General features: G+C 45.6%; 1 protein-coding gene and 1 long non-coding RNA gene across 5 annotated transcripts; both read left to right on the forward strand.

The window, feature by feature from the left end:
* Positions 1–22018, forward strand: EXOC3L1 (exocyst complex component 3 like 1). Of its 4 annotated transcripts, none has more exons than XM_079987853.1 (13): positions 1–2296; positions 4938–5195; positions 6893–7112; positions 7672–8350; positions 9016–9133; positions 10742–10867; positions 11004–11104; positions 17526–17636; positions 17753–17894; positions 18799–18924; positions 19534–19689; positions 21046–21170; positions 21894–22018. In XM_079987853.1, exons 1-13 carry the CDS (start codon positions 2012–2014, stop codon positions 21976–21978), a joined length of 2532 nt encoding a protein of 843 aa, XP_079843979.1. In that variant the 5' UTR covers positions 1–2011; the 3' UTR covers positions 21979–22018. The 4 variants fall into 4 exon arrangements, with proteins under 4 accessions (XP_079843979.1, XP_079843977.1, XP_079843978.1 ...); XM_079987851.1 differs by having other exon boundaries at positions 21751–21974; XM_079987852.1 differs by having other exon boundaries at positions 5040–5195; positions 21751–21974.
* On the forward strand, positions 14349–15383 carry LOC307222527. The gene is made up of 2 exons (XR_013841796.1): positions 14349–14570; positions 14625–15383. It is a non-coding gene; the product is annotated as an uncharacterized lncRNA (long non-coding RNA).
* Positions 22019–23966: the final 1948 nt, after the last annotated feature.

The raw sequence follows: 23966 nt of genomic DNA on the forward strand, positions 1-23966 counted from the left end.
CTTCCCCTCTCGTGCCGTTGTAGCGTCCCCTGCTGGCCAGTGGCGTGTAAACACTGGTGGCGCCTTGAGGATTCCAAAGGGTTGCGCCTGTGGGATGTTCGGAAAATGAACGTTTCCCCCCCCTCTCCGTTGTCTTCTTGTCCATAAGAGCAGAATATAGCTCTGTCCGGTGGGCTTGTTATGATCTCCTCTTTATGAGTGGTGGACTTCTGTTGCCAAATGGTTAAATCAGTGCACACTCAATGATGCAACATTTTGTTGCGGGTTCCACTTGTAGGCTGACGTACTGTAAATAGCAAACTACAGTAGTTTGCTACTACAGGACAGAAACTTTTTTATTTATTTAAGTCAAATCTTTTGCAGAACCGAAAGAAATCACATGACTAGAGACATCCAATTTAGGGACTTGTGTTTAGCGATTTAATCCATACAAATCCACACACCTTTCATGCGGGAGCCACTGCCCCATAATAGGTAGAGAGCTGATCTTCAGCTCCTGGCACTGATGGCCTAAGCTTGAAACAAGTCACTCCTTTCCCATTTGCAAAGTGTAAACGGTGATGATCTATCTCAGGGTAGTTGTGAGAGCAAATGAAATAAGAATTATGTGCAAAGTGTTATTCCATAATAGTCATCAATGTCCCCAAAAGATTTATAAAGTACAGCAATAACTTTCAAATCTAGGACCTTACTGCCATAATGCACCTATGACACCCCCTTATTCCAAAGTCTCTTGCTTTTCACCTATCTCAACATCTGTATATATGTCCTCGCCTCTCTTAGCCCTTGTTGTGTGTCCCAGTTATCACTGTCCTCAGACACAAACTGTTTCCTGCTGATCTGATAATCTATGGTTGCAACTGGTTGGATGGATGGGTTATCTTACCAGACAGCACTTACAGTGAAATACTTCTTTGGCATGTAGATCACAGCTGAATGGTGGGTGTAGCAACCCACTTTAGAAATATCTGGTCTTGCAGTGCAGGGGTGGGAACTGGATTTCTTACAGCTTGAGATCCCCCTATAAGCTGTGCCACCACATTAATGCACACCCAGTGGAAACCATACTAATAGCTGTCAGGCAAAAGTTTTCCTCAGTGTTATTTAACTCTGAGCTCAGCTACCCCAGTGTAAGTCTGAATGCAAGTTCAGCTAGGAATACGCTGGCATAGTTGGCTCACCCCAGCTCACACAGGGCTTGGCTGGATGAGCAAAAGCTTGCTGGGGCTGCAGGCCAGGACTTAAGCTGAATACTTCTCCATTCATTTCAGTCATGTGACCTGGTGCTGTGCTGTTTTTATTGTAATTATTGGTATGTTTTAAACATATTTTATATATTACATATTTTTAATTCTATCAGTGTTTCGTTGTATTTTAATGATTGATTTTTCTATGTTTCTAGTGGTTCTTGTTTTACCTGTAAGCCACCTTGAGCCCTTTCAGAGGAAAGGAAATAATGTAAAATAAACAAATAAGCAATAACTATCCAGGATGGGGCACACTGACTAACTCAAGCAATTGATCATTAGATAACCCTTTCATTGAGAAAAGAAGCACTTCATATTATTTGTCTATTCAGCCACATTATATGTGTGTGTTTTAACATGCTGTGTTAGGTTCCAAAAAAGGAACTCAGTATATTGGTTGTCAGTTTATTTATGGCCCCAATTCAAGGTGCATTAGTGTTTAAATCCCTGTATGACTTGGGCCCCAAATATCCGAAAGAACACATCTTCAGTTGGTAGAACATGAAATTCTTAATCTTAGGGTTGTGGGTTCGAGTTCCACATTGGGCAAAAGATTCCTGCATTGCGGGGGTTGGACTAAATGACCCTTGTGGACCTGTCTTCCTCCTTATTTACAACAAGCTAGAGGTTGATTCTGCTTGTCATTCTGCCTGCCTGTCTCCACCTATTGCTGATCTCCCTGCCTTCCTTACTAGTCCCAAAGACCAGTAGCTACCGCTGAAGGCAGAGGGACATGCAGGAATCCTGGTGACCACAACCCAGGCATGCATATATACCAGAGTTGTTCTGTGCTGCTTAATCTGCATTCCCTAAGAATTAAACTTTCGAGTGCATTTTCTGTTTCCTCCGCCCTCCTGTTCCTACATCCTGAGTCTATCTGCAGTGTTACAGAACAAGCCCCTGAGGAGCTGGAAGTAGTATCACTGACGGAAACTGCTATTGCTGGCTCTGCTTCCTCTGCTCAGCCCAGCCCTAAGCTCTGGACCTGGGCACTGCAGCTGAATCTATGGGCATGTCTGCAGAGGAGGACGATTCCACCAGATCCAAAGGTAACGGGAAATGCAGCTACAGGATCCCAGTGACCGTACCATTCAGTGGGGTGGGGTGAGGCATATGGGGCCCTTCCTAGATGGGCTTTGGGTAAAGCAAGTCTCCTAGCTGTGTTGATTTCTCTCTCTCTCCCTACTTGAGAAAGAACTCCCTGTTCTTGCAATTGATGAGGGGAAAAAATACTGTACCTGACATCTCGGCACACGTACAATGAATGAGGTTATGATTTTAAAGTGCTTTCCTTAAGGAGGAAGGTGCCAGACAATTTTAGCCTAACCATCAGTATATGGGTTCCAGGCACCTTCCACTTTAAGAAAAGCACTTAAACTTTATCCACCTGGGCTGTGAGATGTCACAGATACTTTTTCCTAGATAATATTGCATTCTTGGGGTCATGTAGGAAGGCAGAGGTCTCAGAGAGATACTTACATGTCATAGTAACTGTCCTTTTTGGAAATAAATGGGCTAGAAAAATCAGAGCCAGAGATTGGTTTGTCTGTCCACTGTCTGTCCTCACTGGGAGCAATACCATAGATGCTTTAAAACCTTACTGTGTGGTGCTCTGATAGAGGACACTTTTAAATAAAGGACTGGCCCCTGAGAGCCCTTCAAGTAGAGAAGTGTCCTCTGAAAGCAGGACACACGGCCACTCTAGTGTATGCCGCTATGTCGGGTGCTGTCAGTCTAGAGTCTAGAGTCAATGTGGAGCAGTGGTTAGAGTGTCAGAGTAGGCTCTGGGGGGCCAGGGTCATCCACTCAGCCATGATGTTTACTGGGTAACCTTGGACCAATCACTGGCTCTCAGCCTAATCTACTCCACAGGGTTGTTGTTGGCATTACATGTGGGGTGTGGAAGAACCATATGTCAGCTTGAGCTCCTTGGAGAAAAAGGTGGGATATAAAAGAAATAAATAAAGTAGTGCAGGATTAGACAACATAGTGCCTCTAGATGTTGTTGGACTCTAACTCCCATCAGCCACAAGCCAGCTGGGCAATAGTCAAGGATAATAGGAGTTGTAGTCCAACAATATCTGGAGGGGACACAGTGGGCTACTTCTGGTCTGTAGGCCTCTTATCACAAGGTGAAGCCTGGTGTTACAACACCTTCATGCTTTGGATGGAGAGGAGTGGCAATGTTGGGTTTCTTTATATCAGCCTTCCAGACGTTTTGGATTGCAACTCCCAGTGGACCCACCAAGTTAAATGGGCAGTGTATTTCAAAACATCTGGAGGGCATCATATTGGGGAAGATTGATCCTACATGGTACAGATTTGCCCAGTCATTTGAATTCACCCTTTATTTATTTCTTTAATGAGTTTGAAACCACTTCCAAACTAAAGTTTCCAAAGCAGTGTACAACAGAAATATGTGGTACCTCGGTTTAAGAACAGCCCTGTTTATGAACTATTTGGTTTACGAACTCCACAAAACTGGAAGTAATGTCCCAGTTTGCGAACTTTACCTCAGTCTAGGAACGGAAGCCAAATGATAGAAGGGCACCGGCGACAGGAGGCCTCATTAGGGAAAGCGCTTCAGTTTAAGAATGGGCTTCTGGAATGGATTACGTTCATAAACCGAGGTACCACTGTATGTAACATTTAAAATCTTGAAAGTCTTAAATTACAAGATGCCATTAAAAATGGCTGAGTCACTCCTGAGTATAAAACGGCTGAGTCACTCCTCAGGGTAAGTCCTCTTTGAAAGCTTTCAATAGCTGCCTAAAAGCCCAAGTGCTTGTCTAATTTCACCAGGGAGCAGATTCCATAGAGCTGAAGCCACAACAACACTTAAGACCTGGATTTTAGTTGACCTCATGCATACATCTGCAGCATGCAGAACTCTTAACAATGCCCCCCCCCCGAGGAACACAATTGCAGTGGAGGCTGGTCCATCAGGGCAAATGGGGCACTGCCCCACCAAGTTAAATCTCCCCACAGCCACTTGCCAACTCCTTACTAATAACCAGTTCAAGGGGTGGCCCTGGCTATTGGAACTCTGGGAATTGCAGAACTGTGAGGGCAATAGAGCATTCCTAACAACTCTCAGCACCCTTAGCAAACTACAGTTCCCAGAATTCTTTGGGGGAAGCTGTGGCTGTTTATAGTGCAATAATCCATTTGCCTTTGCGAAATTTCCTATCTTCCAGCTTCCACTGCAAAGTTGCTGGACGATCCCTCAGGTAACCTGACCCCAAGTTGTACAGGGCTTTGAATGCTAAAAGCAAAAGCTTGAACTAACTCTGGTAGCATGCTAGCAGCCTCATAATTGCCCTTATGCCCATTATAAATAGAACAGCTATTCTTTAGTAGAGGGAACAAAATAAAAAAAATTCCTTCCAGTAGCACCTTAGAGACCAACTAAGTTTGTTATTGGTATGAGCTTTCGTGTGCATGCACACTTCTTCAGATACAGTAGAGGGAATTAGTTATCAGACTCCATACGCCCTTCTAACGCCCCCTCTCCCGCCTCGTCTCTTGTCTCTGAAACCAGACGTCTGACAATACAAGTGTGCCTCCTTTTCCCAGGTCATTGTGTCTCCAAGCCCCAGAAGCTTCCCCTCCACCGATATTCCACCTCTCCCCCTAGGCTATCCAGATCGTGGGTAGGCGGTCACATCCTGTTTCCTTCCTGCATTCCAGGGGAGCAGCTGGGGATGGAAGAGCAATTCCTGTCTTGCAAAGACTCGCAGCTGTATGTGTGGATTTCCTTCTTCTCCCTCTTCCTTCTCTGTTTTAGACCAGGAATGGCCAGAAGTGGAGAAGGCTGAAAAATTAGCCAGAGGAGCTGCCTTAAAATGGGCATCTGGGGTCTTTTACCGACCTGACAAATTAGAGGGCCTTGAGGAGTATCGGATCCGAGAGATACAACGCAACAGTTCCATCCAATCCCGCATAAAGGTTGGTAGTTGCAGCGCTGGAACCAGTGCTGGCCAGTGCACATTGGGATTGGGAGGGCGGAAGTCAGGGGACCCAACATGAAGTGCAGCCAAATGCCAATGACAAGCAGACACAACTGATTCTAGCTTTGTCACCATCCTCCTCCTTGTTGAGTTCTGCAGTGGCCACACTGAGTAAGGAAGAGGAAGGGGATAGGCAATGCAACCTCCTGAACCCATTGTAAGTATGGAGGCAGGCAGTTGGGGAATGGGTGACAGCAGACTGAGGCTGGTGGGGCAGTGCCCCACTCGCCCTAATGTACCAGCCTCCACTGACTGTTCCCCGAACACCTGGGTTGGCTCTTCCAGCTTTTGGATGGCCATTGGATGGGTTCACCAGAAGGGTCATGTGACCAAAGGCAGCTGCACCTTCTCCCTACCCCTATCACTTGCGGCGTGCTCAAAGCGGGCAAGGGCTGTTGTTGTTTGTAAAAAAGAGAACCAGCAGGATCAGGGAGTTTCAGGGCTTGATGCTGAGTTATGGGCCTTGGCAAGTGCCCATCAGTAGCAATCCCAGATGCCAGGCCCTGGCTATGCCTAGATTTATTTATAAACCACCCAATAACCAAGGTTCTAGGGACGTGGGTGGTGCTGTGGTCTAAACCACTGAGCCTCCTGGGCTTGCCGATCGTAAGGTCTGCGGTTTGAATTCCCACGATAGGGTGAGTTCCCGTTGCTCTGTCCCAGGATAAAACTAGATTAACACTAGCAGCCTTGGTCAAAACAAAAAAAATTTTTTTTCCTTCCAGTAGCACCTTAAAGACCAACTAAGTTAGTTCTTGGTATGAGCTTTCGTGTGCATGCACACTTCTTCAGATACACTGAAACAGAAGTCACCAGACCCTTCTATATAGTGAGAAGGTGGGGAGGGGTATTACTCAGAAGGGTGGTGGGATTGGGTGATTGGCAGATAGCTGTGATGAGCCTGTTGACGACTCTTAACGACTGCAATAGAACTAACTTAGTTGGTCTTTAAGGTGCTACTGGAAGGAAAAAAATTTTATTTTGTTTTGACTATGGCAGACCAACACGGCTACCTATCTGTAACTGGAACTAGCAGCCTTGAATAACCTTGGCAAAAAAGGATTTAAATCCAAAATCACCCAACACCCCAATGCCAGTGGGGTCCCAAAGGTCCAAGTGGAGAGGTGTGTCTTTATGACAGCTGATATACTGATGATGCCTGGCACACCTACAGAGGCAGGTGATGCCACATCCAGGACACCACAACAGAAAAGACCCTATCCTGGGTCACTGTCTGTTGGGCATTGCCCAAAACCTCGGTTGTCAGGTTGGCATATACTAGAAGAGCCACTCTTTCAAGTATTAATGCAGCTTGATCCTGAAATCTCACTGGTTTAAGCAGCCTTGATTATGAATTTAATAGCACAAGGGTTTGGAGATCCAGATATGAGCTTTTCACACTGGAAGCTGCATTATACTGAGTCAGAGCTAGCTAGCACAGTATTGTCTACACTGACTGGCAGCGGCTCTCCAGGTTTCAAGCAGGGGTCCATCCCAGCCTTAGTTGGAGATGCTGGGGATTGAATTTAGGACTTTCAGCATGGAAAGCAGATGTTTTGTCACTGAGCCACGGCCCTTTGTCCTGCCTGTGAAGTCTCTGTGTCCTCTTTGCCACTTGATTCTCTCTGTCCCTAGTCAACTGTGCAGTCCTACCTAGAGGGTGTGAGCACAGGCCTGGAGCAGTTGCACTCAGCCACTGCAGATGTTCGACATGTGCGACAAGCATTGAGAAATATATGCCAGTCCTTGGCATCCAGCACCGACTCTTTTCAGAGCCTGCAGAGACTACGGGAGGTGGCAGTGGAACATGCCCAGCTGGGTTCAGTTGCCCAGACATTGCCCCAACTTTTCTCAGGTGAGCTTCAGTTTGTAATATGTGTTATTTATTATTATATCCACTTGTTACATCTGTGCCTCACTCTTCACCAAATGGTCCCAGAGTGGGTTACAAAAACCACACAATTAGAATGAGTGCAATGAACAACTAAAATTATGAAATTAAACTGCAAAACAATCATATCAGAATAACAAAGCACCAGCACAGAGCACTCAGCCAAGGGCTTGGGTAAAGAGGCTATTCATAACCTCAAATATCTAAATGCCATTGCATCTGGAAAACTGCATGCATGCAATTCCAAAACACATGGGATGACCTTCTATATATCTGCAAGCAACGCACCTACCTTTCAGCTGAGACATTTCCCTCTCTGGCTTGATCGTCTTGCAGCAGATAATCTTGTAGAGGAGCTGCATACTTTGTACAGCACCCCTTTCCCCCTCATCTGCCCAGCCCTTGGACAGAGGGTTCCAAACCCCTGCTCTAACCACTGCTCTAACCACACTGGATATCATTCCTCTTTCTTCCCCAGGTTATGCTTTTGAAGCCCTTTCTCCCTTTCTTCTTTCCTACACAGTACACAAACTCCTTTCCGAGACTTTTGACCTCCTGCAGAATCACCACCTGCTGGAAGCCCATGCAGGATTCATGGAGCTAGAGAGTTTACGGGACAGCATCCTGTTCCAGCTGCATCACCACAACCTGCTCAGCTCCTCGCACCTGGCCAGTGTGGAGTCCTACTTCAGGGGCCTCCTGGAACTGAATGATGCCCTTGCCCAGCACCTGTGGCACGTTGTGGCCCACAGCACAAGACTGGTGTCTGAGGACCCCTCCCTCTTTGTGTCCACGCTACGCATTATTGAGCGTGAGGAGAGCATTGATGCTGCCTTGCTGCTGAGAACTCAGTTGCCTTCTGGCTTCCTCCCGCCAGGGCGCCCCAAGTGCTGGAGGCAGAAGTTCTTCCAGGTTATACAGGACACCATAGTCGCTTCCCACTTCCAGGCCATGCCAAGCAATGCCCAAGGACAGCACCTTGCTCAGCATTTGGCGTCCTTGCAGAACAGCATCCTGGCTGAACTGTGTGTTGTGAAAGACCTGATGGCCCAGTGCTGCCCGCCTCACTACAATATCGTCGCAGCCTTTGCTGCCATGTATCATCAAAGCCTTGCCAAACACCTGCATCACATCCTCACTCGGGAGCTGGAGAAGCAGGAGGTCTTTACTCTTCTCCAGTGGACACTCCATGTCTACCCAAGGTCAGTGCTCCTAATGGCAGGTGTTGGGGTTCATAGGGGAAGTGAGGGGTCATTAATTTTTTTAGAAAAAGAAGTGCTGGGGCTTGCATTTGCCTACCGCCCATAACTCTGACTTGGAATCCCAAACACCATCCATCTGAAGTACTCGTGGGCCACTTTAACAGTCATGGCTCCCCCCCAAAGAATTCTGGGAACTGTTGTTTGTGAAAGGTCTACTTCAGTGGTGGCCAAACCTGGCCCCCCAGCTGTTTTTGGACTACAACTCCCATCATCCCTAGCTAACAGGACCAGTGGTCAGGGATGATTGGAATTGTAGTCCCAAAACAGCTGGAGGGCCAAGTTTGGCCACCACTGGTCTACTGAGAACTCTCACCACTCTTGACGAAGCAGAGTTCCCAGGATGCTTTGGGGAAGCTGTGACTGTTAAAGTGGTAGGATAATGCTTTAAACAGGTGGGTGTTTATCCAGTCATGTTCACTGTTGTACCAGCAGGCAACCGTTGGGTGGCATTTGCAAAGAAGCAGATTTGGCAATGGGCTGCATTTCCCCGTACAAGAATACTAGAAATATGCACATATAATCCTGCTTCAGGTGTACTGAATAGCCTGAAAGTGGAAAGTTGAACTTAGGTACCTTTTGCTCCTGACCCTTCTTGTGTTCCACAGCTCAGAAATGATGACCCACCCAAGCCTTCTACCTGAAGTGGACATCGCAGTCTTGGGTCCTCTGCTTCCTGTGGATACAGTAGACTACTTGGAGGAGACCTATGTAGGGAAAGTACAGGTGAGTCGTGAAGACTATGGGGAACAAAATGACTGTGGATATTGAAGCACTAATATATTTAGATTTGCTGGTTGGCCTAGAAACCTGGGTGATGGAGAGTGTTAATATGAAGTTCTCCAAATATTCAGGCAGAGATATTTTCTTACCAGTGAATGTGGAAATATTCCATCTGAAAGTCTAGAGAGCTGCTGTGGGCTGGATGGACCACTACTGAGCTAGAGGAACCAGTTGTCTAACTCAGTATCCAGCATATTCCTGTGAATAAGGGACAAGTGGCATATTACTGGATGCCATGCTATGCTATACACAAAGTTGTGTAAAGCATCCTTGTTGTCTCCTCTTTCTGAAGAAAAGCACCTTCAGGAGACGCCCGTTTTAAACAGGTAGGGGGTAGATGAGGCAGTGGTGCTTCACCCTTTTCCCACCACCCATTTTCCTGGTCCAGATTGTCTCCCCAACTGATTTGGCCCTGCTCAGGGTTCCAAACTCAGGCAACCACGCACATGGGACTCTGAGGGTCAAGAGGGCGATTTGGAGCAGATGGGGAAATGGCTGGTGAAGAAAGGGCTAAGCATTCCTCCTCTGTCTGCTACTTCTCTGTTCAAAATAGGTCTCTACCCCAAACTGCTTTTATTCTGAATAAGTAGCCTTCAGCCAGACCACCTGTTTATTGAGCATTCATCCTGATTTGTTTGCTGGGGAGGCTGGAAGGTGTTGGCTATTTAACGAACATTCATCCTGATTTGGGAGACAGGTTTGCTGCATGAGATCGAATCCCACCCAAAAATAGCACAGAAAGTGCTACCTTTCAGGGAAACAGGTTTGTTGTGCAAGACCTTCTAATCAACTATAATTGAGCAAACCTGAACCTGCTGGCCTGTGGCTGAATTCCACCTGAAAATAGTGACAGTCTGGAAGCATCCATTGTTTCACAGCAGTGGAGAGAAATAGGGATAAAAATAGGAGGTGGCAGGTTTTCAGGAAGACCAGAGGTGGAGGTCGAACACATACTGCAGGTCATATCCACACAGAGCTATATTTCCCAGCACCCTTAACAAACTGTAGCTCTCTGGATTCTTCGGGCGAAGCAATGTGCATTAAATGTACTGTGAATGTGTGGTATGGATCTGAGCTGTATGTACTGTATATCAGCTGCCCCACTAAAGAGATGTTTCTCATCCGCAGGAGAAAGGAGCTAGGCAAATGAATATGAACACTGCTGGGGTTGTGAGTGGCTTGTGTGCAGTGGAGGGTCCCTGGTCTTCACTTAAAAAGAGAATGGTTACTCAGGTCTGAGAGCCAAATTTGTCCACCCCACCCCACCCAGGCCTCTCTATCTGGCCCTGGGAACTTTCCCCAGGCTATACCCATGAGTGCTTTTTCTTGGCTGGAATGTGTCTGGATGGAAGATAGAGAGCTTAATGTGGAGAAATTAGCCCATATGCAAAGGTGACATTCACATTTGTTGCTCCGCCTGCTTTTGTCTCCAGCCACGCCCACTATAGGCACTTGGCCCTCAGAAGGTTATCCAGACAAAAATGCGGGCCTCGGGGTGAATAAGGTTCTTCAACCTCTGTTGCCATAAACCATCTCCGCTTGTTCTTCTAGGCCAGCTTTGCTCAGTGGATGCAGAAGACGTTGGAGATGGAGTTTAAAGAGTGGTTCAGTGAAGAGGAGCCTGAATCAGACTATCAAGGCTGCTTCCAGACCAGCCTTCCCATGATTGTCATGAAGGTCAGAGAAGAAAGACAATGCACTGCAGGGAAGCCTACCTGATTCCTGTACAGCGTGTCCTATTGGCTGCGGAAGCAAAGCCATGTGTTTGATCCCCACTCATCCAATCACCTTCCTCTTTCTTTGCCTGCCCCAGATGCTGGATGAAAATATCCGAGTGGCATCCCTCATCTCAGATACTCTGCAGCAGAAGTTGTGCAACATGGCCCTGGAGGAGCTTGAGGTCTTTCTGGGCAGGTCAGTTCTCTCTCCATGCTGCTGATGCAGAGTAGGGACTGAGAGGCAAGAAAAGGATGCTCATCACAGCACAGATCAGTAGGGAAAGCATCAAGACTCACCTGCTTTGCATGCCAAAGGTCCCAAGCAGGGCATTTGCAGGGAGGACTGGGAGAGACTGCTGTCTTAAACCCTTGAGAATTGCTGCCCATCAGTGATGACATTACATTGATGGACCAATGATCTGACTCAGAATAAGGTAACTTCCCATGTCCCTAACATTAATTCACCAGCAATAGGACCTTCAGGCCCAGCCCAATGAGACATCTTGGGTTCTTGCTTGAGTTTGGTTATCATTCCTGCTAAGGATCCCTGCTCCTTTCCCCTTTCTTTCACTGGAGGGCTGTGGAGGCTCATTTCCCTAATCCTGCTCCAACTGAGGCTCCTTTTTCCTTACAGAAAACCTTTAGTGGGCTTGAAATGAGGTATGTTATTTCTGCGCCACAAGAACACCCCTGAGGGATCAGACCAAAGGCCTGCCTAGTCCAGCATCTTGCTTCCCATACATAGCTCTGTGGAGATCCTGCAAACAGGACATGAGTGCAATAGCTCTCTCTCTCTTCCTCTGCTCTTCCCCAGAAGAGGCATTACTTCCAGATCTGTCAGTATTATGCAAAAAGAATTTAAGCCCATACCAGAAATGAAGGTGGATGAAAGCTCTGTGTTGACCTAGCACAACAAATCCAGTTTAAAACAAATTCCTGACTATTTGCAGTTAGGAAAGTGATAGAGAAATGCACTAAAAAGTGTAGGATGGGCAAATATCTAATAGAAAGAGGTAAAATCAACTCGCAAGCAAAACAGGATGAATCCTCATTGTTGTATAATCACCACACAAACAAATCAGAAAAAAGCTCAGTAAAGACCAGATGTAGTCTAACCTCCTCATAAGCTCAGTAAACAAGTTGTCTGCCTCCGATCCTGGAGGCAGTATTTAACAATAGTGGTTAGTAGCCATTGTCCCTTCATGAATTTGTCTAATTCTTCTAAAGCCATCAGAGGGCGCTTCAAGATTACAAGTTCATTCATCCCAAACTGTAGTTTGTTAAAGACACATTTTCCTTACAGATCTATGATTCCTGCGAAGAAGCACTGACTGTTAAGCCATGCTGAAAATTGTAGCTCTGTGAGGGGAAAAACAGTTTCCTAACAACTCTCAGCACCCTTAACAAACTACAATTCTCAGGATTCTGTGGGAGAAACCACTGTTAAAGTGGCAAAGTGGCAAAAGTGCTTTAAATGTATACTGAAGATGGGGCATAAGAGAGTTTGTGTACTGGTCCAGTAAACGCTTCCGCTGCGCAACCAGCAACAGTTCTCTTTGCAGAGCATTGATTAAGTCCAGTGCAGAGATTCTTGTTGCAGTACATGCTTCAGAGTCTCAGCAGCAAGGAAATAACGACACAGGGAAGCCTGTCTTTCCAAAGACAGGTTTATTGCAGAAAGATAACAGAAACACCTCCGGAGCTTTCAGACATTTTGCTTCACGCCCCCCCAGAGGCAGAGAAAACAAACACTCTTTATATACTGAGCAACTTAACAACATAACGAGCTTCACTACTTAAAGTGACATGACATTGCTAACTTGCCAGCGTCTTAGGTTTCACACCCTAACACCCCCTCTCGCTGGCAATACAAAAACAAAATTACTTCAGACCCATTTCTTCACAAAAGTTTTCATGCCGCTGAAACCCAAGCGGTTTTGTAAAACCATCAGCTTGATTTTCATGACTGGGACAGTAATTTAATTTAACAATTCCTGCTTTTACCGTTTGACAAACATTTTGAAAGCGGATATCCAAATGTTTTGTACGACCTTTAAACTGCCCATTTTGTGCTAACTTAAGACACGGTTGATTATCACCCCATACAGTGATTGGAGTGATGGCCTTTTCATACATCTCTTGTGCCAAGCATTTGTAAAATTCTAGATCTCTACATAACTCAGATAAGGCACAGAACTCAGCTTCTGTTGACGACAAAGCAATCAGGTTCTGTTTCTTGGATCTCCACCCAATCAGAGAGTTACCAAATTTTATTACACAGCCAGACACTGATTTTCTATCCTTTAAATTTCCCCAATCACTATCTGCCCAACAAGTAATCTGTGCTTGTCCTTCAGAAGATAATTCAAGGCAAAAATCTTTGGTGTATTGTAAATATCTTAACACTCTTTGAATTCCTTTCCATGCATTTACACTAGGTTTTGAAGCTTCTCTGCTGAGTAAGTTAACAGCGTAAGCAATGTCTGGTCTACTCCATTGCGAAAGATGAAGTAAGCTTCCCAGTGCTGACTGAAAGATTTCAGCACGCTTGAATTCAGCACTATCCTTGAACTCATTGTCTTTTACAAAACCCATTTCCATTGGTGTTCTAACACCTGCACACTCCGTCATGCCAAACTTTTTCAACATTTGCAATATCTTGCCTTTTTGATTCAGTAGAAAACTGCCATTTTTTGTCCTATCTATCTGAACACCAAGATAGACCTTTACATCACCAAGATTCTTAACTTTGAAGTATTTATTTAACTCTTTGGCTAGTTTTTTTACTTGTTCTTGTGTCTTTGAAGTATAAATCAGGTCATCTACATAAACAAGCAAAGATTCTTGAGCATCTCCTGAACCTCTGAAATATAAGCAATTGTCAGCCTTGCTCCTGCTAAAACCAATGCCTACCAAAACGTCATTCAAACACTCATTCCAATTATGAGCAGATTGCTTGAGTCCATAAATAGATTTATGTAGTTTCCATACCTGATTTGATTTACCAACTTTCAATCCTGGCGGTAGCTCCATATAGAGCTCTTCAGCCAAGTCTGAATGAAGATAAGCTGTAGAGACATCAAATTGATTCACTTTGAACCCTTTCTGAGCAGCAACTGCTAATAGTGCCCGAAGGGTTTCACTCCTTGAAGTGGGTGCATAGACTTCGGAATAATGTAACCCCTTTCTTTGAGTAAAACCTCGAGCTACAAGCCTTGCTTTGTACTCTGGTTTCCCCATCGCTGTTGTCTTTATCCTGTACACCCACCTACAACTTACTGCCTTGGTACCTTCTGGCAGTTTGGTGATGGAAAACACACCCAGTTCTTTCATAGAATTCAACTCTTTTTGCATGGCCTCACGCCACCTACTGGCCTCCTCCTGGGGTAATTGCTCAACCTCCTCAAAACTTTCAGGTTCGCAATTTGCCAAACCAGCCCAAACACTGATAGCTTGGTACCTTTCAGGAGGTATCCCTTTGTTGGCACGCTTGGAACGCCTTAACAGTTCCTGGGATGTTCCTTCAGTTTCCCCCTCTGACCCAGAATCACTAGTCGTCACCTGTTTGTCACTAGTAGTTGAAGAACTTTCTGATTCTGACTTTACACGTCTCTCTTGCTGTACGGGTGAACTTTTAGAGCTAGAAGATTCTGACTTTACAGGTCTCTCTTGCTGTACAGGTGAACTAGAAGAGCTAGAAGATTCTGACTTTACAGACTTGGGTGAACTAGGCGATTTCTCACCTTCGTCCTCAGACTCAAATTCCTCAGCCTGTTCTGGAACTAATACCTGCCCTGGGGCCTGAGTTTCATTGTTACTGTTCACCACATCAAATAGTATGTCAGGATTTCCATGAATTTTATTCCAACCATCCTGTTCATAAAATTCCGCACTTCTGCTGATTGTGATTTTTGTTTGATTGCCTTCTACATTCACAAATCTCCAACCTTTTGTGTTTGCTTGATAACCACAGAAAAGCATTTCTTTAGATCTAGGATCGCCTTTCCTACGTTGTGCCCTAGGCACCAGCACATAAGCACGACATCCAAAAACTCTTAGATGATCAATTTTTGGTTTTTTCCCAAATAGCATGAAGTAAGGAGTGTTGTCTACTGTGCTATTGTACACTCTGTTAAAAGTATAATTCGCATACAGTGCAGCCTCAGCCCAAAACCGCTGTGGAAGTCCAGAATCAAACAGCAAAGCAGCAATGGCTTCCTGTAATGTTCGAAATTTTCTTTCGGCAACTGCATTCTCCTGTGGTGAATAGGGATTGGTAAGTCTATGAACTATACCTTTCCTTTTAAACCACGTCTCCAGCGTGTGGTTCACATATTCCCCACCACGATCTGATTGTATTTTACGCACCCTGGTGTCAAATTTACATTCGACTTCTTCAATCCAATCCATCAGGATGGAAGCTGCTTGTGATTTTTCTTTCAGAAAGAAAACCCAACTAGCCCTTGAAAAATCATCCACCAAAATTTGCATAAATCTCGCACCTCCAAGCGATTTGACTGGCATAGGGCCACACACGTCTGTGTGCACAAGTTCAAAGGGTTTCTTGCTTACTCTATCAGATCTAGGATAGTTACATGTCTTAACCTTAGCATGTTTACAAGCACAACAATCCAGAAAATTTGGACAGGGTTTAATGTTACACTCCTCAGCTAAATCTGGCATCTTGCTTACATACTTAAAGCATATATGAGCTAACCTTCTGTGTAGTAGATGTGCACAACCTGTATGAGGAGCCTTATTTACACACTTAGCTTGCGCTTCACCTGTTGAACATCTACCTGCTGCTAACTGCTCTTCATCCAAAACAAAAAGCCCATCCTCACAGGGAATTTTAACTAGCTCCTTCCCCTGTTTCGAAATGGTGCACACATCATTTTCAAACTCAACCTTAAAACCACTTTTTACCAGGCATGACACACTCAAAAGTCCATTCTTCATTCCTGGAAGAACAAAAACAGGAAGGTTAGTTTGCAAACAATTAACATAAATTGTGCCTTTAAGGTTCATTTCTCGTTTACTATTGTCTGCTATAGTCACAGTTTTTGCAACTGGCAATGTCTTGCAGTTCATCAAGCTGCCTCTAGATGTCGCTGGAACTAAACTGTGACTTGCTCCACTGTCAACTATCCACTTCAAAGTTTGTTGCCTCCTTTTAGGACTCTTTTGTGCTGCCATTGCAGATAGTCCCTTATCAGCATCTGCTCCCCCTCTGGATCGTTGACTCTTGTAGTTCTCACTTCGTCTTCCCCTGTAGCTCCGGAAACTGACCTTGGACTGTTGAAATTCCTGTTGCTTTTCTGGACACTTTGCTATCAAATGAAACCTGCTGCCACATCGAAAACATGACTTGCTGGCCATAGCAGACACTTGTGAGGCTTCCTTACAGCTCTGCCTGCTAGTTCCCCCACGCTCTATGGTGGCTCTATGGTGAATTCGCCTAAGAGCTTCCCAAATTTCAAATGCAGACCTTAAATTTTCCACATGAGGTAATTGGGAATCGTCTATCGATACCATCAACATGCATCTAGCTTTAGTGTCCATTTTATCATGTTCCCTGTTCTGAGCATGTGCAGCAGCCTGTTGCTCTGCTGTGGCATCTGCTGCAACAGCCACAAATGGCTTTCGCCTCTGGACATAGTCAGCCCACACTTCTTTGGCTTCCAACCAGACTTGAGCCCTCTTAGACCACTGCACGTAATTAGCAGAGTTCAACTTTGTAAAGGGAACCTGGAAATTTTCCACTGCCATTCTTGGGGTCAGCTGCTACTCCCTCTGTGTGCCCTTGCTTCTCTTTCCCCTTGGGATTTGTTTTACTCACTTTTCAGACGCCTCCAGCCTCCTCTGAAGCCTTTTAAACTTTTTTTTTCCTCCGTCTCTTCACTAGCAACCTACCACCGTCCTCTGGTTTTATTAACAAAACAAAAACACAACGGGAGGTCAAGCTAGCCTTTTGCAGCTAATGAAGCTGTAAATCTTCACTTACGCAGCTCTCTGCAGCCTCTCAGTTCCTTTAAGAGCTGGATTTACGACCAAGCCGGTCTTCTCTCATCCGAAAGCTGCTTTCACTTTCTCTGCACACAATACAGCTGTAGAAACGTAGAAAGAGCCATAACCTAAGAGAGTTTGTGTACTGGTCCAGTAAACGCTTCCGCTGCGCAACCAGCAACAGTTCTCTTTGCAGAGCATTGATTAAGTCCAGTGCAGAGATTCTTGTTGCAGTACATGCTTCAGAGTCTCAGCAGCAAGGAAATAACGACACAGGGAAGCCTGTCTTTCCAAAGACAGGTTTATTGCAGAAAGATAACAGAAACACCTCCGGAGCTTTCAGACATTTTGCTTCACGCCCCCCCGGAGGCAGAGAAAACAAACACTCTTTATATACTGAGCAACTTAACAACATAACGAGCTTCACTACTTAAAGTGACATGACATTGCTAACTTGCCAGCGTCTTAGGTTTCACACCCTAACAGGGCATAGGTCTGCTTATTCTTCATCATATGTGGAACTCTGCACTGTTTCACTCTCAAGACACATGGGATGGGGGGGTTGGCTACTGGTGTGCAAGATGCCATGACAACTGCTGTGCTCTCTGCAGCCTGTATGAAGACCTGGTGGGATTTGGCAAGGAGCATCAACGAGAACCTGCAACCTCCAAGTGCTACGTGCCTTACTTGCTATCATCCCTCAACAACTGCCAGGCTCTCAGGTATTCCCAACTCCTGTGATTGATTCCTTCCACATGCCTGCTGTATCTGGGCTTCTCTTGCTAGCAGGCCACATGCAAGCCCGCTTCCCAGCTATTCCTCTTCCCTCCACTGGCAGCACCTCCATTGCAGCCCTGTGTGAAGGCAGATCAACATCCTCAGAGGCCAGCAAGATGTCATCAACCCTTCACGTTGCCCTGGAGAAAGCCCAGAAGAAGGCATGCCAGCTGCTGCTGGAGGAGATGCTGAAAGATCTGCAGGTACCCATTGTTATGAAGAAAGCCTATGGTAGAGGTGGGGACCCGCAGACCTAGGAGCCAAATGTGGCCCTGCAGGCCTCTCTGTCTGGCCCTTGGAACTCTCCCAAGGCCATGTCCCTTGCTGACCCTGTTTCACACCCACACACGAGTTTTTCCCAGGCTAGAATATACCCCTGAACTTTGACAATGCTTCCTGCTTGCCTGGATAGAAGATAAGAGAGCGTTGTGTGAGATTGTCAAAACTAACCTACTGTGTGAAGGTAAAGTCAACATGCATTGCTCTGCCCACTTTTGCCTCTGGCCCTGCCCACCAGTGGCATGTGGCCCTCAAAAGCTTGCCCAGAAGGGAATGTGGCCCTCGGACTGAAAAAGGTTCCCCGCCTCTGACACATAGTAAACGGATTAGAGATTCCCACTTCCAACTGCCCTAATACCACCATGAGCACAAATAATGATGAATGCAATTTTAAGAAAAGATGTCTGGAGGGGTCCTGAGTGCCTGTGCTTGCAAGCAAGCACAAAGAAGCTTGTGGAGCCCTAGTTTGCAGCAGCCAAGCTCCTGATGAGGGTGAATTGGTGGAAGCCAGGCTAACTATCTGCTCTGCCTTCACAGCTATAGATCTTCTGCTCAAAGGAGATACACCAGAGCTTGACCCTGCAAGAGGCAAACCAAAACATACTTCCTTGAGCGGGTCTTTTAAAGGCAACGTAAAATGTAGTATTTGCAGAGGAGCTCTATGCCATTTTGTAGGTTTGCCTGTATTTTTTGTTGTTGCTGTAAGCCATTCTGGACTTCCTTCTGGAAGGTGGTGTGTGTGTGTGTGTGTGTGTGTGAGAGAGAGAGAGAGAGAGAGAGAGAGAGCGCTTTTTAAAACAACTTAATACGTCCCTTGTTCTGTCCCAGCCTCCGTTTGCTCAGATGCCCTCCCGTCAATGGCTGTCTGGTGAATCCCAGGTGCTGAGCAGCATATGCGAGGTGGTAGAAATGCACATGAAATTCTTTTGCAGAACTCACAGGCCAATCAGCATGGTAAGATCCCTCCATAGCTGGGGGCTGACAGCGGTGGGAAGTTCTGTGCACTGCTGGTTGGCTAGCTTCAGGGAGGGTGGTCTACCATTTGAGTATTGCCTCTAGAGTCTAGAAGTGGGGGGTCTGCAGCCTGAGGTTTACATGTGGCCTTTGGGCTTTGGATTTCAAGTGGGTGAGGGGGGCCTGGCAAGAAAGGGGCAGGGAGCCAAGACTGGTGGAATGACAGAAAGCGAGGGTAAGCTCTCTGCAAACTTATCAGAAAGAGAAAGAAAATGGGGTGGAAGAAAGAGACGGGGGGGAGAGGGGAGAGAGAGAGAGAGAGAGAGTGTCAAAGGGAGGTCCTTTCCACTTTTTGCTCTGGCCATGCCCACTGCCAGCTTCAGCGCCACCCATCACCAGCAAGATGGGGACAAACCTAGAATTAGTTATCTCTGCCTGCCATTGGCTCTGGCTCCCCCTACTGTTGACCTCCCTGCCTCCTGCCCTACCAGGCCCAGTGGGCACCAGTCACCACTGCAGGAAACACACACACTGCATTTCTGCCTTTTGTCTCAGTGCAGCTCCCATTAACTAGAATGACCATGGCAATTTTCCCCCCTTGATGTCCAGCACCTCCTGTCAGAGACTGAGCGCTTGGTCATGAGCCAGTACGTGAGGGCTCTCTTGCAGAAAAGGCTAGTCTGCCGGAACGCTGAGGAGAGAAGCCGGATGGCCAGGCAGATGGTGCAAGACGCCTCTCAGCTGATGGAGCTCTTTTGCAGCCTGGTGAGAGAAAGGAACAGCTAACAGCTATCATGTTTTGCTAAACACGTTCCAAGGATGGGGCTGGCAGCTGCTGGTGATCACAGAGGAAAGGGAGATTGACTTTGCTCACCAAGCTGAATACAGAGTTGTGTGCGTGGCCAGCAAAGATTAAATATGCATCCAATAGGGATGAATAGATCATTCTATTTCCAGATCATGTCAGTTTTGCACGTGTTCATTCATAAGTTAGTTATTTACTGTTTCCACATCAACCAGCTATTTGTTTAGTTTTAACTGGGGGGGAAATTCACATTTTATATATGCAGTTTAACCCGAAGTACACATTTTTGTATATTTTTGAGCCATGAACTATATTGCAAAATTTTAAGATATTCAACAACTGAAGGATAACTGCATTCCAGTTCCTGTATTAGTCTGGGAAGTAAGAATGGAATAAATTCACTTAAAATGTGGACTGAGCAAAATTTTCAACATCCCTAGCAACTAGTTGCATGACTTCCAGCTTCCAAAGAAACCTGTGCAGGTTTCTCCTAGGGCCGAACTATTGGGAGATCAACTTTGTTGGCTAGCAAGTCTGGCCGATAATACCAAGCTAGAGTTACTGCTTACTCCTGAGGTGTCTTTGCATTTCAGTACCTGCATGAAAAAGTCACATCAGGCAATCATCCTTTTGGTCATGAGGTGGCAACCCAAGCCAGTTTGGTGCAGCAAGGTGGGTTGGGGTTGGGGAATAAACAACAGTGCAGAACACCTGGTCATGAGGCTAGCTCTGCCAACAGCTGCTAGTTGTTCCCTAGTTGAACTTTGTTCAAGGATGCTGTGGAAGGTAGTCTAGCAATGACTGGGCTGCTCTCTGCTTTAATGTCTATGGTACAGTATCAGGTAGGTAGCCATGTTGGTCTGACGCAGTAGAAATAAGAATAAATAAAAAATAAAAAATGGTCTAGTAGCACCTTATAGACCAACTAAGTTTGTTCTGGTATAAGCTTTTGTGTGCAGGTATCTGAAGAAGTGAGCATGCACACAAAAGCTTATACCAGAACAAACTTAGTTGGTCTATAAGGTGCTACTAGACCATTTTTTATTTATTTTTATTATGGCACAGTATGATACGGTATTCTTTATCTATTGAACTTGTATACCATGTTATATTTATTTTTAAAAAATCTCCGAGAGGTTTACCCATCTCAACAAAAATCAATGTATAAAAATGCAAAACCCACATTCAGTATAACTGCAACTGCTAACAGTAGTAATAGTCACTCGACAATCATAATTCATCTTGCAGCCTCCACATCGGTCCATCTGCTCTGTCCTCCTGGTATGGTATAGTTTGTCTCCTGCTTCCTTTCCCAGGGCCTGGAAGAGAATGAACAGACTCTCAGAGTTATTGCTGACCTGCAGGAGCTCGTCAGTCTCAAGGACCCCTCCATGCTGAGCCTGGAAGTACTGGGATTCGTGACAAAATATCCTGATATCAGGTAGGGCACTCAAAGCAAATGCACTTTTCCATCTTCCACCACTGCTTCCCCAAGCACTGGATTTGCATTTTGCCCCTAAACAGGAAGCACAGGAAATACAACACAGAGAGAATCATTGTTCTTTTCTAGCACTGTAAGAGCTGGAATTCTTTTGCTTGGAGATGCCAGGTCTTGGATCTGAGGCCTTAGGCATCCCTTCCGTTCTCCAAATTCAAGGCCGAAAACATTTTCTGGCAGTCGCCCCAGCAATAACGCAAGGGTGATAACTCTCCAACCTGCAGTCTAACCTTGGCCTGCCAGGGGGTCCACATTGGCCCACAAGGCCATTTCCACCAAAGCAATCTTCCTTCGGCACTGGCATCAGGTACCTTTCCTCCAGTGTACCTGAGAACAGCAGCCTAGCTAAGGGATTGGAGGGTAGGCCACAATGGAGAACATACAGCTCTCTTCTCCAACTCTCCACCCACTAGCATCCCCTTGTGGAGTGGCCGCCTCACTCTTTCTAAAGGTAGGGCCAGTCCTGGTTGGCAGCAGGAGGCCGAGGGAGAGGTAACACGTTTTGTGCCTGTTGTTTCACCAGCGAAGACCACGTTTCCATGCTCCTCCACTTGCGTGGCGACATCTCTAAAGAAATCCACAACAACGTGCTGGAGATCATGGTGCAGAATCCTCAAGTACTGCCTGAGAACTATCGCCCAGTTTTTAGCAACATTTTTGTTCCAGCTCCAGAGCCACCCTTCTGCCTTGGGAAGTCCAAATGTGCCTGATACGTCCACAGATGCTGATACGTCTACAGTTGCATTGCTAACTTTGCCAGGATGGTAGCTGGTGACCTGGCAAGATGGAACTTGAGGGGGGATTGAGCCTGTTGTTGGTGGGTTTTTTTTACATTCCAGCAATCCAAAACACATGGTGCCATTTTGTGGGGACGGGGCTAAATTTAGTCAGTTTTGTGTTCTCTCTCCCATATTCACAGCCATGCACAGCCACATGCAGTCTCCTTACCATGTGTGAGGAACCTTTGGCCCTCCAAATGTTGCTGAACTACAATTTCCATCATCCCTAGCCAGTGGCCATGTTTGCTATGACTGTTGGGAGTTCAGCAGCATCTGCCGGGCCAAAGGCTCTCCACACCTGCTCTATATTCTATGCAAGATAATACACAGGAATGGTTGTCTATTACGCACCAGTTGCACTAGTTTTCTGTGGGTTGTGTGGTTTTGGGTGTTAATATATGCTCAGATCACATCCACACCCAAACCCACTTATGAATTCTACACAGTATATGAGTGTAACACTTGTGCAGACCAACTAGTACACTGAAGCCCATCTCTTATAGCATTTAGAAAAGATTAATATGATTGGCAAATGGCACCAAAGCCAGTTCTGGCCTCTACTCCCAAAAGAGCAGTGCTTATTGCATTGTCATTACAAATTATGCAGACAGCGTAATGTGCTTTATCCTAGAACTATGCAAATCATGGGGCACAATCATGGAGCACAAGAGCAACATATTTATCAATTCATGTTTAAGAACCGAATATGCTTGCTAGATAATGTTTTCTAGATAAATAGCATTCAGTTTTTCTTTTCTAAATTAAAGGCATGTAGCCCTTATGGTGAACACGGCACTTAGGGAAGACAGGCTTATCCTTTTTTTTCTTCCTAGTGCAATGGGAACCAACCACTCCAGCATATCTTGGGCCCTAAACTCCTGGCCAATCAGGAAAGGAAGAGATAAGCCACCATCTCTTTGCATGCTAGGTTCGCTGTGGGGATTGGGGGGGGGGGATTTGAATCAGTTCACATTTAAAGGTGAATCTACCTAATTCGCCGCTTCGCTATCAATATGGGAACCAAAACACAACCATTCATCAAAATTAGCACTTTTCTGAATCTTGCACTGCATTTCTCCAGCCAAGCAAAGTGACAAAAATGCAAATACTGAGGTAAAGTGTGCATAAATAAATATATATGTTGGTGAAAATAGCATACCAAAGTGCAATATATATGGGGAAATTGCTTTGCAAAAAAATTGGCAAAACTTCATGCAAGAGAAATTAACACTAAAATGCTGGTGAATTTTCATGAGAACCTTTTTTATCTTTCTAACTTGCAAAACTGATGTGGAAATGTGGACAACTGAACTTAAGACTGGAATGCAAAACTGGGGGAAACCAAAATTAACAGATTCTCCCATCTCTAGTCCCCTGCAAGGACAGAGATAAAGGCTTTCTTCAAATAGAGGACTGTCCTCTGTAAGGTAGTACATATGGTTACCCAACCCAACCCTGGTGTAAGGGCTGGTTACATAGTGGCGTAAGTGTGGATGCAAAACAATTCATTTCAAAATCTGTTAAGTACACATCTAGAAATCATTTCTGCTGTCCTTGCAGAGAAAAAGAGAAGTTCTTCCCCCCACCACAAGCCACACATTTTGAAAACTACAACAGGAAGTGATGTTCTTTCCCCTCCTTTAACAGGTATAAAACATAAACTTGCATTTCTTTTCTCAAAAACACACTTTCTCATGGGGCCTTTTTCAAGCAAAGGATTTCATCAGCTACCTGCTCACAACACCTGCTCTTCAGGGATTTACCACTACCAGATTCATGAGAAATAATAAGAAATAAAGGTTTGCCTCTGAGCATCTACAGAGTGCATTTCCCTTAACCCCAGCTAACCACGATTGCCTGCCATGTTCCATGTGCACTATGTGAACTTCACAGAACAATGCCACTCCAAAAACAATAGAATGCAGCAAAATCAAAGCTCCATCCTTGGTCGACCCCTTTC

Source organism: Podarcis cretensis (genome assembly GCF_951804945.1).
Source record: "Podarcis cretensis genome assembly, chromosome: 8".
Taxonomy (NCBI): Eukaryota; Metazoa; Chordata; class Lepidosauria; order Squamata; family Lacertidae; genus Podarcis; species Podarcis cretensis.

Bases quoted from the DNA above. Each gene is read 5' to 3' on its own strand.
- EXOC3L1 (XM_079987851.1), top strand. From the start codon at position 2,012: ATGCATATATACCAGAGTTGTTCTGTGCTGCTTAATCTGCATTCCCTA. The intron at 19,690-21,045 runs GTGAGAGAAAGG...TTCCTTTCCCAG, and splicing joins TGGAGCTCTTTTGCAGCCTG to GGCCTGGAAGAGAATGAACA. The intron at 21,171-21,750 runs GTAGGGCACTCA...TTGTTTCACCAG, and splicing joins ACAAAATATCCTGATATCAG to CGAAGACCACGTTTCCATGC.